The sequence below is a fragment of the Podarcis muralis genome, chromosome 14 (assembly GCF_964188315.1).
Source record: "Podarcis muralis chromosome 14, rPodMur119.hap1.1, whole genome shotgun sequence".
Taxonomy (NCBI): Eukaryota; Metazoa; Chordata; class Lepidosauria; order Squamata; family Lacertidae; genus Podarcis; species Podarcis muralis.
Window position 1 is genome coordinate 52,144,483 of NC_135668.1, and position 14,498 is coordinate 52,158,980.

At 45.6% G+C, this 14,498-nt stretch overlaps 1 protein-coding gene and 1 pseudogene across 2 annotated transcripts in view; one reads left to right on the plus strand and one right to left on the minus strand.

The window, feature by feature from the left end:
- Positions 1 to 1,800: 1,800 nt before the first annotated feature.
- Positions 1,801 to 2,446, plus strand: LOC114584537 (large ribosomal subunit protein eL27 pseudogene; annotated as a pseudogene).
- Positions 2,447 to 4,319: 1,873 nt separating this feature from the next.
- TTYH3 (tweety family member 3) overlaps positions 4,320 to 14,498 on the minus strand; it is an 87,346-nt gene continuing 77,167 nt past the window's right edge. For both annotated transcript variants that reach the window (XM_028706429.2, XM_028706430.2), the window contains one exon: positions 4,320 to 11,942. Coding sequence is in view for 1 of the 2 variants with exons in the window: in XM_028706430.2 (XP_028562263.2) it covers positions 11,871 to 11,942 (72 nt within the window). In the remaining variant the exon portion in view is untranslated. The remainder of the gene's footprint in view (positions 11,943 to 14,498) is intronic.

The window sequence follows — 14,498 nt, forward strand, 5'->3', positions numbered from 1 at the left end:
TCAGAAATGGAAGCTGAGGGAAGTCCAAAGAGAGGGAGGGGGTGATGATGTGTAATATGTATGTTATTGATATGAGATGTTTGTAATGATAGAAAAGAAAATCAATAAAAAAATTCTATATATATATATATATAGGACTCTTTCGCTACTTCCCCTCCAATGACAGAGCCCTTTGGCCAGGTCTTTCCTAAACACAGAATGTGCCAGAACTCCTTCACAGGAGCTCCCCTGTCCAGTTCTCAGGGAAAACTCAATTGAATTTGTGTGCATATTTGGGAGCTGAGCGTGTGGGCCAGGTACTTGGAAGCACATCATGGGGGGGGGGGGAGGGAGAATATGCTTGATAAAATTGCAGAAGTATTACACCGGCTCAAACACTTGAACTTGATTGTGTACATTCTTACTCAGAGTGTAAGTTTCAGTGAATGATATGGGCCTTAATGTAAGGTTACCAGATTTTTTTCAATGAATCCAGGGACATTTTTTAGTAGGAATGATAGGATTTTGTATGGGGACTGATTTGTAAATCCGGGGACTGTCCCCTTACCTTAATCTCGAATGAGGGCATTTGGCATTGCAGTTCCTTTAGTTTCCCTTCCCAAGTAGAAATTAAGATATCATGTACATACACAGCAAAATGAGTAGACTATACCTTTCAGAGTAGTGTGGGAAACGCTCCCTCACATCAAGAAAATCAACCTGCCTCCAACGACAGAGAGAAATAACCAAGTTCTGGCGCAGATCCTTCTTTGCAATGTTATTTTCCAGGGTTTTTTTTGCTGCTACAGCAAAATAGCTAGAATTACTCTTGCATCACCTTGAAAGACTGGTTGAATTGGATGGAGGCAGTGGGTTTTTATCACGCTGCATGTGTTAACTGACTTACAAATGGCAGGATATCTGGATCATCAACATAACTGGCTGTGTGTGTGTGTGTGTGTGTGTGTGTGAATATAACACCTGAACTTTTCTACATTTCATTTCCTTTCAATGTCACAGCTTACAATTCACCCCTTCCCCGCCCATGCAATCTCTCTCTCTCTCTGTCTCTCTCTGTCTCTCTCTCTCTCTCTCTCTCTCTCTACTACACCAACTCAGTATAACAATTCATGCATCCGACAAAGTGGATTCTAGCTGACAACAGATTTTGCTATCATGAATTCCTTAGTCATTGCTTCAAGGCTCTCTTTTGTTTTTTCCTGGAGGTGCTTAAAATTTTACAGGGGACACATAGGGTGCTGCCGCCACCTGGTGGAAGCAGTGTGACAGGAACACTTGAAATGTGAGTAAGTAGAGATAGCATTATGGTCTGCAGCTGAAAGCTGTGGAAACAAGATAGGATTGATGCCGAATGCAAATAGCAACTGGAAGAAGCAGAGATGGACTCCTTTCACAGAACCCGCTATCCCACTTGTTAAGGGACGTGGGTGGCACTGTGGGTTAAACCACAGAGCCTAGGATTTGCCAGTCAGAAGGTAGGCGGTTCGAATCCCCGTGACGGGGTGAGCTCCCGTTGCTCAGTCCCTGCTCCTGCCAACCTAGCAGTTCAAAAGCATGTCAAAGTGCAAGTAGATAAATAGGTACCTCTCCGGTGGGAAGGTAAACGGCGTTTCCGTGCGCTGCTCTGGTTCGCCAGAAGCGGCTTAGTCATGCTGGCCACATGACCCGGAAGCTGTAGGCCGGCTCCCTTGGCCAATAAAGTGAGATGAGCGCCGCAACCCCAGAGTTGGCCACGACTGGGCCTAATGGTCAGGGGTCCCTTTACCTTTACCCCACTTGTTCCTTGTTGTTGTCTTTTTTAAAAAACCTGCATTATTTTCTAGTTCCAGTGTGGCTATTTCAGTTTTGGCTAACCTAATGTGCTCCAATTGCTTTAGATGGCAACTCCACCAGCCCCAACTAGCACAATTGGTGGAGGCTGCCTGCACCATGAGGGGCAGACGGGGAAAGCAATGCAGATATTCTGGATATTCCATATCTGGAAACATCATCACTGCACCCTGGGCACCTTCACTGGGTCAGAGTCCCACAATAGGGTGTGGGTGCCATCGCCGCTGCAGCTCCAAGTTTATGAAACCAGGGAAAGTCGTCCTTGTCCTCGCTGGGTGTTACTCCGGACACAAAGCTGTTATTGTTAAGAATATTGATGATGGCACCTCTGACCGCCCCTACAGCCATGCTCTTGTGGCTGGCATCAATCACTACCCACACAAAGTGACAGCAAGCATGGGCAGGAAGATTGCCAAGCATTCCAAGATCAAGTCCTTTGTGAAGATCTACAATTACAGCCATTTGATGCCTACCAGGTACTCCGCTGATACTCCCCTTGATGTCTGTAGGGACCCTGGGCTGCAACGTAAAGCCCAGCGGGAGGCCAAAGTGAAATTTGAGGAGATCTACAAGACAGGCAAGAACAAGTGGTTTTTCCAAAAGCTCAGATTCTGAGTGGCATGCATTTGCACCAATAAATATTTTTTGGGGGAAAAGAACAATAGGGGGAAAAGGAGAACCGATCCAGGCATCTTTTGAATGCGGACAAGAGAAGTATTAACCATCCTGAACAGGTAAGGCGGTCGATTTAACTTTCACTGTCAATACGGTAAACAGAACCCGATCAATATGGCTTTCCCTACAAATGATGGGTCATCATTACACACCTTTGTGGCAACTGAGCCCACAATGGTTTTTGACAAGAGTTATATATTTGCAGCCATTGCATCAGGGAAGGTTTTCATGGCACTATGACTTGGGAGAAGCCTCCCCACGAAATCATGAGCTTTGACATGCTGTGCATCAGGGCACACTTCCCCATAAAAAGGTAAAGGTACCCCTGCCCGTACGGGCCAGTCTTGCCAGACTCTGGGGTTGTGCGCCCATCTCACTCAAGAGGCCGGGGGCCAGCGCTGTCCGGAGACACTTCCGGGTCACTTGGCCAGCGTGACATCGCTGCTCTGGCAAGCCAGCGCAGCACACGGAAACGCCGTTTACCTTCCCGCTAGTAAGCGGTCCCTATTTATCTACTTGCACCCGGGGATGCTTTCGAACTGCTAGGTTGGCAGGCGCTGGGACCGAACGATGGGAGCGCACCCCATCACGGGGATTCGAACCGCCGACCTTTCGATCGGCAAGCCCTAGGCGCTGAGGCTTTTACCCACAGCGCCACCCGCATCCCCACACTTCCCCATGCCCACATATAATAGTTGAGTTGGAAGGGACAGCAAGAGTTACCTAGTCCAACCTCCTGCAATGCAGGAATCTCAGCTAAAGCATCCATGACAGAGGGCCATTCAACCTCTGCTTTGAAAAGCCCACTGAATCCACCTCCTCCTGAGGGATTTCGTTGGAATCTCACTTTTTGTAACTTGAAGCCATTGGTTCGAGTCCTACCCTCCAGAGCAGAAGAAAACATCCAGCACTGCAGTGCAGAGGGTTGGTCAGCAGGAAATGTACCTCACACAGGCCAAGAAAGGTGAGCCACCCATTTTATAGAGGACGGGTCCCTGCTCTAAGGAGTTCTACCATCTGAAGTTCAACGCAGGGGCAACAAGAGGAAGCAGAGGCAGCAAAATACAGGGAAGCAACAGGCGGCTGCTTCAGTAACCCCACTTAGACTCAGTTACAGCAGGGCAGCCTTTGCCAAGAGATATGCCATCTGCAGTGGGTGGGAGTTGTAGTCCAAAAAGTATGGATTTCACCAGGTCAGGGAAGGATGCCATGGACGATGCCAAGGACTGGAGAAGGGGGCACGTCTGCAACCAGTGCTGGTAAGCTCTGCCCCCTCCTCTTTCATCCTCTCTTTTATTGCAGAATGGTAAGGTGGTGGGTGGCGCTGTGGTCTAAATCACTGAGCCTCTTGGGCTTGCCAATCGGAAGGTTGGCAGTTCGAATCCCCGCGATGGGGTGAGCTCCTGTTGCTCTGTCCCAGCTCCTGCCTACCTAGCAGTTCGAAAGCTTAGCAGTGCATGTAGATAGATACCGCTGCAGCTCTGGCTTCTGTCAGTGTGTCCTGTTGCACCAGAAGTGGTTTAGTCCTGCTGGCAACATGACCCAGAAAGCTGTCTGTGGGCAAACGCCGGCTCCCTCAGTCTGAAAGTGAGATGAGCGCCGCAACCCCATAGTCACCTTTGACTGGACTTAACCGCCCAGGGGTCCTTTACCTTTTATTGCAGAATCTAAGCAACCAATTGCATGTTTCTCCCTCTGTGTGTACAAATCCATAAAACACAGTCCCCAATGCTAACAAACTACTTTTAAATATAAAAGAAAAGCCGCAAGGAACAATGGCAGTGATTTAAAATTAAGACACGTAACTCCAGGGCTATGCGTTTTCAAAGTTTATTTTAAAACATTAAACTGAAGCTGAATAGAAACCACAGAAATTACATTTAGAACTTTTTGTTTAGCATTTGCTGAACAAGGGGGGAAAGAAAACCCAAACCAGTAAAAAAAATTAAAAAAATGGTTACAGTACAATTTAATAAAACTAATGAGAGGAAAGGGAAGGATACAAAAACAGGCTCACTCCTCAGTTTATACCCCCACAAAATTTCAAAACATTTGGGGTAAGTGCAGAACACTTGAAAGCAACTAGTCATGTTCAAAGGCTTAAAAAAATTACACACATATACATGTGCATCTTTATATATGTATAAAGTGGCATGATATACAGTACAGCCATTGTGGTTTTAAACAAAACCAAGTTAGGAGAGAGAGAAAATGTCAGTTTTGTCTTCACTGGTATGTTTCTGTGACAGTAAGTCAAAAAGTGAGAGAGAGAAGCCGGGAGAGAGAAGTCCTCAGGCAATTCCCACGTTGACTCTTGCTAACAAAGGATCCAGGTCCTATGTTACAGCTAGGGTTGCCAACTGACCAGGAAAAGCAGCCTGGCCTATTCTTGTGCCTTTTTACAGCATGGGGACAAACACAGTCATCTCCCAATTGTGGCTGCCATTGGTCTGCTAATGTGCTAATGAAAAGCACAGCTACCATAGCTGGTTCATCCTAGTTGGCAAATCCCAGAAGCAAATTTAACAGCACCAAAACACCTGAAGCTCTGTGTGTGTGTGTGTGTGTGTGTGTGTGTTAGCAACATTCTTGCCAACTACTTCAACGCTCTCTGGAGATGGAGCCCTTGCGGTGCAGAAATTCAGAGTATAAGACTCCTAACGTAAAATAGAAAAAACCAACATTGCATAGAGAGGACAGTGTTGTTGTTCTTGTTGTCGAAGACACTCAGCACCTAGAATGATCCTGAGGGAGTAGAGCAACCCCTCTTTAAATATTGAAAGGAATAAAGCTTTGCTTTCCTCATAGCTGCCTGCTTAAAAACTGGCCTTTTCTTCCTCTTTTTTGGTGCAAGTGCAACCAGAAGGGGCAGTTTTCTGCTATAAATAAATAAATAAAAGCCCACACCTCTGCATCTTCCTATGCAGGACGTCAAAGCAAAACTTCACCCAGTTGGGCGAGAGGAGAGTTGCCTCGTTTACAGAGGAAAAACTGAAGTCTAGTGAAGCCAAGCCATCTCCCCAATCCCACCGCCAAACTCTCATCTGACAACTGCATGTCAATCAAGAATGAAAAAAGTCTAGGCTCTAGGAGGTCCCAGCTCTCACTTCCATGGTCCTATCAAGTTTCCCATACACTTTAGAGGTTATGGGAGCTTAAGCCATGGGTTGCCAATGAAGCGCCCTTGAGATCTCCCCCTGCAAGAGCCTCTGAGCCTCCCCACTTGATGCCCCCCTAGATCATTGGGTGATAAGGGTGGTTAAAAGTACATAGAGCTGAAACAGGAAGTTGGAAGAGTGGCTCTTTCCCTCTTTCTTTTCAGCACTGAGCACTTCTTAAGGCTGAGATTAATTCTACTGGGTCGTTTTTTAATCGGATCCCTTGGAAAAGCAAAGTGTGTCTCTGCATCTTCTCTCTCTTGGGCAAGCTCAAAAATAAAGATTAGCAGCAGAGATTCTTTCTTGTTCTAGCAGATAACATTCCAGGAATCAAACTCTGCAGTCCTGCAACTAGCTGTGCATAGCAATTTCTCTCTCACACACACACATAAATGGCTAAGATCCAAGAAGCTACTCTAGAGCAGGCTCCCTCAAACTCGGCCCTCCAGATGTTTTGAGACTACAATTCCCATCATCCCTGACTATTGGTCCTGCTTAGCTAGGGATCGTGGGAGTTGTAGGCCAAAAACATTTGGAGGGCCAAGTTTGAGGAAGCCTGCTCTGGGGTTTCCAAAGGCTCTCACATGCCCCATAGACTCCTTTCAAACAGCAAGCTCCCAATGTGGGTCAGGGCCTGCTCAAGACACAAGTTCAAACTGGGTTAGACTTAAGGATTTTGGGGTCCTGGCCAGCCATTATTTAAAGCAGGGTGGGGAAAGCCCTGAATTACAGTTCCCATCATCCATGATGATTAGAACCATTGGCTGGGGCTAATGGGAGTTGGAGTCCAACAACATATGGACACTGGTTTCCCATCCAAGTTACAGATTAATCGTGAGCAACAGAAATGGGAAATATCTAAGGTGAAGAAAAGGGGAACCCAGCTGATTTAATATTGCAGGCAATTCAAAGAGAGCACAATGAATTATAGCCTGAAAATTCAGGAAATGTCTGAGATAAATGTTTGTATGGCATAAGGAGTTGAAATCCAAGCCTCCTAGCTATTAATCCTCATGGGAGGCTGGTCCTGGAAAAGAAAGATCGTGCCTGATATTCAAAGCCTTGCTAAGGATGGCAGAGAGTCTGTACGCTCTCCTGAAACGCTGGCTGAGAGCAGGCAAGAACAGTGTAAGTTAACACTGGCTTGTATCCATGTGGCCTTTTAAGAAGTATTTTTTGCATGTGAATCACATAAGCTTGCCTCCAGTTCATGAGTACCACGCGAAAACTTATGCATGGGACACATTTCACACAACCAAAACTATCCCACTGTATCTCTGCTACAATCTGACACACAGCATTATGCGAAATGGTCCTATGACTTTCAACCTTCCATGCTGAAGTAGGAACTTGAACTGCAGGCTAAAGCTGTGTCAAAAGAGAGAAGCTCAACTTCTTTCTCATGGCCACTGCGACATTGATTACTGCAAAATGTAGGTAGTATTCTTCCCCTTTGTGAACACACACAATGCTCATCCTAAGAGGGGATAAAGAGCAGAGGTGGCACAGGCTTTCTAAATAGTGTTTAGCACCAAGAATTTCAAGACATGCACGAATTCAAGCCAAGTGAAACTGGCTCCCCATCTGCTCACAGTAAGTAGCCCGCCAGGAGTTTCAACACTGCCATTTCTGCACTTCCAGGCAGGCAGAAAAACAAAAACAGGCGGCTTGTTGAGTGAGGTGTGCTGTTTGGCTTGGTAGGTCAAAAGCTGTATGGCCCAGATGAATCTAGGTGCCACCAAGTGTCTGGGCTAAGCACTAATGTGGAAGCTTCAATTATTCTTGGAAATCGTACCCTGAGCACACACACACAAACACCTTTCCATGAACATGCAATCTGTGGCTTGGGAAATTCTGGGCCTCCCTCTCCTCTCCTTCCATCACTGCTAAGTTGGTCACACCTGAGGCACCAAATGAAAATATGTTTCCAGTGGTATTTAACAAGGAATAGGGGACAACAGAGGAGAATCGAACTCCTCAGATCGGCATACGTGGATGAACGCCAAGTTCGTACACTGAACCCTTCTTTTTTCTTTTTCTTTTAATAAGCAAAAATGAACTCAAAATGGAGTCAGCTAACATTAACATACAGGATACAAAACACTACACTTATTTCCAGGACAGCACACACACGAAAAAAAAATAAATTCACAGCCAAGTCTTGATTCAATTTCCTTTTTTTTTTTTTTAAACGATTACAATGCAGTCTTGAACACTGGACGCAGAGAGTCCAACATGCTATATACATTTCACATTGTGGAGATGTTTGTGTGCTTGACAAGGTTCTTGGTTCACAATTGTTTTTTTTAATAAAAAAAGTGCTGTGACAATGTCATGGGGTTTTTTTTGGGGGGGGGGAGGAGAAGGGGAGGAACATGACCAAATAAAACAGACAAGCAGATGGCCACATATGCACTGGGGGGTGGGGGAGGGAAAGAGAAAGAAAATCAAAAGGAGAGTCTTTACCACTCCAGTTTCCCATTCCGATGTCTCACTGCCTCATTTAGATTCTGATCAGGCAGTACTAGGTATCGGTCTTCCTCCCTCTCCAGAATTTCAGAAACTAAATCAAAGTTAGGGTGATGGTTCTGAAATGATTTGAGAGTCGCTGAGGAAATCAGCCAGGACACATTCCAAGCAATATGGTCTTGAGATTGTTCCCCCCCACCCCCATCACATTACTTAAAAACTCATACAAATTAGGACAGAGAAAAAATAAAGTTTTTTGTGGTTTCACTTGCTATACCAAAGATATTTAAGAGCCCCAACAGGCACCAAAGCCAGCTAAAAGATAAAACCGGCCAGTCAGCAATTTGGAATTCGTCTGTTCGGAAGCTGGCCTGGAGGGCAGGGTGGGGGCGGAACAAATGACGCAGAGAACTCCTGAGAAGCCGATTCCACAGACATGCTGCAACCACAGATGGTTTGGGATTGCACAAGAGACTGCACAGAGTCACCTCACTTGCAGGTCACCACTGTGTGCACTTCTCCTCGTGCCAGTGCAAATGCCCCCACACGCAAGCTTCTTTTTCAGAAGTAGGTCCACTTAAACTAGCCTTGGAAAATCCCCACGTGCTGTTGGTGTCACTCAGGAATCCATATTGGTGTTGTTCTTTTTGTTTTTTTAAAAAAGAGGTTCGATTAAAAACCAAGTTGAGTCTTGCCCACGTTAAGATATACACCAAGGTCCTGCATTGCATGCAAAACGAGGCAGTTAGATGCTGCGACTCTACGGAAGTTGGAAAAAAAGTCACATCAAGTCCAGAGTGCCCCAATCGAATCCACACAGTAGAGACCTTGCAGCTTTGCCTTATAGCATCACTTTTCCCCAAATGGTCTCCTTCCAAAAATCCAATGGAAGATACTAAGCACATCTCCATTTGGCAATTCATGGTCCACCAGTGTACCCGGTTGCTCCTTCCTCTTCAGAGCGTAAGTTGCAGCTACACCTTGGACGAAGGCAATTTCTATAGTGGTTACTGTAATGTTATTGTTGGTCCCTTGGTTAGCATCAGTATGGACAGACAGCATTTACTGGAGCATCTGCAGGGGTTGGGCTACTTGACCCTTGGGGTCCTTTCCAAATCTACAGTTCTATGATTTCATACTCTGTGAATCTCTTCCTTTCTACACTAGTGGGCATGGGGTGGGAGAGACCTTGTTTGAAGGCTTGCCTTTCTCAAGGTATTAAAAATCATGACTAGGCTACCCAGGGTGCTATTTGGGGGCTGCTTCTCCAGTATAATCTGAAAACTGTTCCATAAATTTAAGATGTTTTAAGTGTACACCTACATTTTTTTGTTTTAGAAGCATGAACAAACACGGTGTTTCAAAACCATGTACCTAAGCAGAATGAGGATTAACTCCCAACTGAGTGTGCACTCAATGGCAAATGTGGGTTTGCTGCTTTGCAATGTGCAGTATGGTCCTTAGAGTGGGAAAAGAGAACAGTTTTGGAGCTAGCCAAATGGAACGTAATTATCAAGAGGTTGCCGGATGGCAGGGGAGGACATAAACATTTACAGTCTTTAACTTTTTGGACCCCTCTCCTAATAGTATTGGGTAGCATATGACCAAAATCTATACCAAGGGGTAAATTTAAAGGCTTACTACGCTGTTCATATACACGAAAATCTTTTTGACAACTGACTGAAGACTGTTTCAATCTTTTCTTTCTATCTTTCTGCAGGCAGCACCCAAAGATCCCATGGTCCTCTAGCATCCCCCACTTTCTCAGTAAGCAGAGTGCAAAAGAGTCACACCCTTGTAGGAAGTAACCTGTTTCCAAGGAGAAGGCATACAAACCTTCCCCTGAAAGCAGCCCTTTGCTAATGGAAGAGATACGGGTTATCAAGTGGGTGAACAGCTCAGCTGATTAGAGCGTGGTGGTGCGACAAACATCAAGGCTGCAGGTTTGAGCCATATGGGGCAGCTGCATGTTCCTGCATTGCAGGAGATTGGACTAGATGATCCTCAAGGTCCCTTTCAACTCTACAATTCTATCATTCTATGTCTGGAGGAGTTCTCCTCCAATACTGTCCTAGGTGATGGGACAAACTCACTGTGGCTTCTACGTGAACTTAAATGAGGACCCCCCCCCCCAAGTTCTGACAAAGGTGCCACGCAAAAAAGTGATCTGGTATCTCAGCTGACATTGGGAGGTATTTTACCCTGTCTCTAATCACTTGTTGCGGGATAAGTTACACAGAAATGAAAAATCAAAGTATTAAATAAGTAAAGGCCTTCCCTGTCCAGTATTTCCTGTTGTCACCCCCCACCCCTGGACCCCCATGGTGTTTTATCAAATAGAGCACCTTCAATGCAGCAGCTGTGGGACTGGTGCAGGCATCCCTGAACTTTGATCTCTCTCAATCTGCTGTTGATCTTTGTTGCCAGCACACATCATTTTAAGAGGCAACTGGAATGTGGTTTGTGCAGCCAATATGAGAGATTAGCATGGCGGGCCAAAGAGGGTGGTGGGAGAAAAAGCAAATATCAAACCTGTTCTGACATTCACAGTATTTTTGCTCCCCAATTCTGGGATACAGGAGCAGCATAAATCTGTAGATTGTGGAGCTCTCCCAAAGGTCTATATCTGAATCCAACGCTTCTAGGGTCTTGCATGTCCCAATGCTCAGAACAAGCAGTAAGTCCATCTTGCCACAGGGGAACATTTGCACCGAACCTGGCTGGCACTCTTAGTTGCGCTTTCATCGTGTTACACTTGTGCCATGCGGCCAGCAGCAGAGATAAGATGCTTCTCTCCCCCGTCTAATGCTCCTTAAGCATTGTCCTGAAATATTTTGGCACCAGGAGGAATGCTGGCTCCAGTTTCATGTCTGTACATCAGTGTCAAAGAACTTCTGCTGATTGCTATTAGAAAGTCTAGTGGCAAAGTAGAGTGGGAAAATTCAGCACAGCCGATGTGAACTCATCCATGCATGTGGGTGCATGCAGAGCGTGTGGGGAGTGAGAATACAGCAGTTGGCAAGGGAAGCCCCCTACTGCTCCCCAGGTGTTTGCACCTAGGTCTAAAGAGAGGGAGAGAGAAGTAAACTTGTACTGGAAGAGGATGATTGAATCAGCAGGCCTTCTCATTCTAACACGGAAGGAAGAGGTGGCCTCCCAGATTTGTCGATCCTGGAATGAGGAGACGCTTCTCTAGAGTAGCACAGAGATGAGAGATATGCAGTAGAAGCTGAGTGCACGTGAACTTTATGACAGTGTGCGCATTAAATATGGCTTCCTCGGATTAGTATGTCGCATCCATAGTACTTCTGTAAGATGATCCACTTTTTCTAGGCTTGACTCACGACACCATTTTCGTCCTCAATGAATTAGACAGAGGCCTGGCGGAAAAGGTGGCAAGCGGCTTGCAATTTCCTGATCGGCGGTCAACAAAAGCTGATCCCACACATAGCAGGGCAACATGGGTGAACTGGCGAGTCTCCTGCAGGTGTGCACAGGACCTTGCTTCTCTGTCCACTCCTGCACACACAGGTGCAAGTAAGTATAGCCTCAATCAGTAATAAGCTTCCACCTAGCTTTGCCCCAAGTGCACTCCAAAGGGGTGGAGAAGCAAGAAAAGCAACTGAGCTGGATTCAGGACAGAAAAAAAGCAGGGCTGTTCTGCGAGGACAACACAGGATGGCAGCAGTTGGCACGTTTTGTTCCTTATTTTTTTAAACTTAGACCACGTTCTAGTTTTTAATGCACACTGCCAGTGTCTGGCCGAGGCTGGTTGGTGGCGAGGTATTTGGCTCTCATGCTGGAGGTGTACTGGAGAAAGAGAAAAAAACACAAAGGAGACAGTAGATCAATTCAGAGTAATCGGCAAGACCTTACGACTCAAGTATTGCTTGATACATCCCCTTGTATTAAGATTTGAAGTTAAATATCAAATGGTTAATCATCCTTTCCGACGCCTTAACAAAAGGTTCACCTAGGCTTCTGACGGATGCCAGAACCAAAACTCCTGGGTGTAGAAAAGGGCTTGGAAGATATATGCATAACAAATCCCATGATTTTTTGAAGGAAAGCCTGGGCAGTTAAGCTGGTATAAAAACAAACCTAAATTTGGAATTTAGACAGGCCAGGAGTGATACGCCTATTTGCAAAATACTTGCAGTGCTCAATCCAAGTGCTCCCTGATTAAACAGTGAGGAGAAAAAGAGGAGAAAAAGCAGAGATTTGGCTCACCAGATTTCCTCTTTCAATCATGCAAAGAAAGGAAGAGATGAGTGGCAATATATAGATACACTGCTATATCTATATTTTTTACTATGAAATAAAAAAATGGAAAATTTAAGGGCACCATATGTGTTGCAAACTGAGGGCTGCCCAGGAACCCAGGCTGGGAGGTATAAAGCAGGGTCAGGTCTTCTAGAGGCATTGCTACAATCACTGGCACAAGGTGGGAAAGAGGAGCTGGTGAGGGGGACACAATCCTACCTTTCTGTCATATAATGCAACACATTGATAAGAAGCCGATTGTGCATATATATATATATATATATATATATATATATATATATATGTATTTGCTTTCGTAGATTTTCACGGGTACAGGAATGCAGGTTTTGGTGTCCTCGGGTGTCTTCCCGTGTAAAAGTTGGGGTGTCTAGGCGACGTTTCGACGAGGTCTCACTCGTCATCTTCAGGCTGGTGCTTTCGGCTTCTTGTTACTGGAACAGAGCAGGATCTCAGTGTTTGAGTTCCTATAAATACTGTTGAGGAGGTGTGGTGTATAGCCTCCAATGTTCTGGGCAGAGAGGAAGTTCCCAGGCTAGTGTGCCTTTTCTTCTTTTGTTCCTTAATTGCTTGAGGGATATCTTGAGTGATTTCTTGAGTGATATCCTGAGTACCACTTAGGTGGGTCATTAGGTGTGGATTAGTTGCTAAAGCCTTTGTGTCTTGACCTCTTGAACTTTGTGAAGAGTTTTTCTGAGAAGATGGAAGTACTGCACTTAGTTGTGCTCTGGCTTGGCTTCGTGTATAGGGGCGAGCTGTGGTTTTGTGGCCTGTGCCGGGATTGCAGGGGGGTGCAGCATCCGGAGGTGCCACCATGGTTTGGCTACTGGATGGTGTCTGTAATTTATCTGTGGAGAGGGTCTGGGTTTGGGTCTGGTGTGGTTGATTGGTGATGGCGTTCTGTGTGCCTCTGGATCTGGTGTCAGTTTTTGTGGGGAGGGCTAATTTCCAGATGTCTGGCAAGCGGGATGTGTCGTCACGCTTGTTCATGTTGTGAGGGTGTTTCTCTATCTCGATGGCTTCCATGATTATTCTCTTGTGGTGATGTTCCATGTTAGAGAGCAATTTGGAATCTGCAAAATTAATTTCGTGTCCTGTTTCTTTCATGTGTTGGAAAAGAGAGGAAGTTTTTTCTTCTTTTTTGACGGCACAGGCCACAAAACCACAGCTCGCCCCTATACACGAAGCCAAGCCAGAGCACAACTAAGTGCAGTACTTCCATCTTCTCAGAAAAACTCTTCACAAAGTTCAAGAGGTCAAGACACAAAGGCTTTAGCAACTAATCCACACCTAATGACCCACCTAAGTGGTACTCAGGATATCACTCAAGAAATCACTCAAGATATCCCTCAAGCAATTAAGGAACAAAAGAAGAAAAGGCACACTAGCCTGGGAACTTCCTCTCTGCCCAGAACATTGGAGGCTATACACCACACCTCCTCAACAGTATTTATAGGAACTCAAACACTGAGATCCTGCTCTGTTCCAGTAACAAGAAGCCGAAAGCACCAGCCTGAAGATGACGAGTGAGACCTCGTCGAAACGTCGCCTAGACACCCCAACTTTTACACGGGAAGACACCCGAGGACACCAAAACCTGCATATATATATATATATATACACATATATAGGCATTTGTTATACACACTTGAACCAGCACATAATAAAAATAACCCAACATAAAAACCAACACTCCAAACATTGATACAGTCCACCCTACAAATCCATCCATCCATCCATCTATCCATCCAGGAGCCAGCTAAAACACAGCAGAGCACCCCTTCAGCTACAGGGCCATGCCTTTAAAAGTGACATTTTCACTTGCCAATGGAAGACCGACAAGGAGGAAGGAACCCAGGCAGATATGCCAGAGGATGGTCTGAGGACACAAGATGTAGCACCCTGAGCTCCCTACTCTGGCAGCTGGTAGTTCTGGGTCTGGGTTGGTACCTGGGCAGTAGACCACTGGAAATCCTTTGCATGCTGCTTTGAGTTCCAAGGTGGAAGAAAGGCACAATATAAATGAAATGAAATGAAAGAAAGTAAAAATAAAAGTGTCTCCCAAGGAAGTGTGTTTCCTCCTTA